Raw genomic sequence first — 1,342 nt, 5'->3', positions numbered from 1 at the left:
CTCTGTGTTTGAATTAACCGTTACTCCTGCTGCTCCCTGACCCCTGTGTTTTGTAAGTTTCTGCCCACGGAAAAGTGCTGGTATATTCAGTGCCGACTTTTCAAAATTATGAGCTGTAACATAAAGGTAGGACTGTGTAGCAGTTATGCCTTTATTCTTATTAATGCTGGATCATGAAAGCTCTGTTTAGCAAGTTTAAAACAATCTGTAGCACTCATACTGCCTCTGGTGACTCTTTAGTGCTCACACTTTGGAAATGCTTTCTCAGCATTTCTGGAATAATTATTTTATGGCTGAGGGAGGGATATGTTGCAGCCAAGTCATCATCCAGTGTAAGATTAAGGATCTGTGTGAGGGAATAAATCAGCAGTAGTTGGAATGACCTGACAGATTGCAATGATTTTAATCTTTATTCTTATTTATTTCGCTCTGTCTTTTTTTATACCACAGGTCAGGAGTGGCCATGCCATTTGGCTGTTTAACAATCGGGGAAAAGAAGGATTACCACAGTCCTTCGGACGTGACAGATAAATATGACCTGGGTCAGATCGTTAAATCGTAAGTATCTCGGAAGGTTTTTGCTTTTGAACTTGAATTATGCTTAATTCCATTATGTTGTTTAAGAAAAACTGAAGTGCTGTGAAAATCTTTTCAGGGAAGAGTTCTGTGAGATATTCAGGGCCAAGGACAGAACTACAATGAAGATGTACACATGTAAAAAATTCCTGAAAAAGGATGGGAGGAAAGTCCGTAAGGCTGCAAAAAACGAGATTGCCATATTGAAGATGTGAGTTTTTCATCTGATTCATCTTGCTGTGTGACTCTTGCTTTATATTTAATTTTACTGAAAATGATTTCACAGAAAACATCTTTTTATGAAGAAGAAGAAACAGCTCAGTGCTCTTTAAGAAAGCAGAAAAGTGAACTTCATTCTGCTGAGTGATCATATGCAGTCACTTTTTAAAGCCTTTATTATCAGAGATTTTCCTTCAGCTTCTCTTTGATGATCTGACTTTCTGGTAAAGCCCACATTAGCATAACCTGAGCCTTATCAAACAATTTGTCGCTGTCAGCAAGCAAAGCAGTAGAGTGAGATTACCATAAAAGTGCTTTTTTTTTTTATAAGGAGCCTTTGAAAACACCGATTATTCCATTCAAAATTAGACTTTAATAACAGGGATGTGCACTGCATCCACATTTCATGTTGTAGTCATCAATGAAGGGGGTTGAGCAGTAAGATGACAGTGTCAAAGCCTGTGAATAATTGCTGGCAAAACATCAAATTACATTTTGAAGAGACAAATGTGGGCTGACATTACAAAAGAAAAGAATGAAAATGGGG

The 1,342-nt window shown here is 37.6% G+C and overlaps 1 protein-coding gene across 1 annotated transcript in view; it reads left to right on the top strand.

Annotated features, from left to right (window-relative positions):
* Positions 1–1,342, top strand: part of camkvb (CaM kinase-like vesicle-associated b) — a 43,770-nt gene that overhangs the window by 34,611 nt on the left and 7,817 nt on the right. The window contains exons 2-3 of the mRNA XM_005752928.2: positions 451–558; positions 656–787. Of these exons, the coding sequence (XP_005752985.1) occupies positions 464–558; positions 656–787 (227 nt within the window). The 5' untranslated portion in view covers positions 451–463. The remainder of the gene's footprint in view (positions 1–450; positions 559–655; positions 788–1,342) is intronic.

The sequence above is a fragment of the Pundamilia nyererei genome, unplaced genomic scaffold (genome assembly GCF_000239375.1).
Source record: "Pundamilia nyererei isolate P.nyererei 1_Seehausen unplaced genomic scaffold, PunNye1.0 scaffold00391, whole genome shotgun sequence".
Taxonomy (NCBI): Eukaryota; Metazoa; Chordata; class Actinopteri; order Cichliformes; family Cichlidae; genus Pundamilia; species Pundamilia nyererei.
The sequence above is the reverse complement of the archived record's forward strand: the minus strand, read 5'-3'. Positions and strand labels throughout refer to the sequence as shown.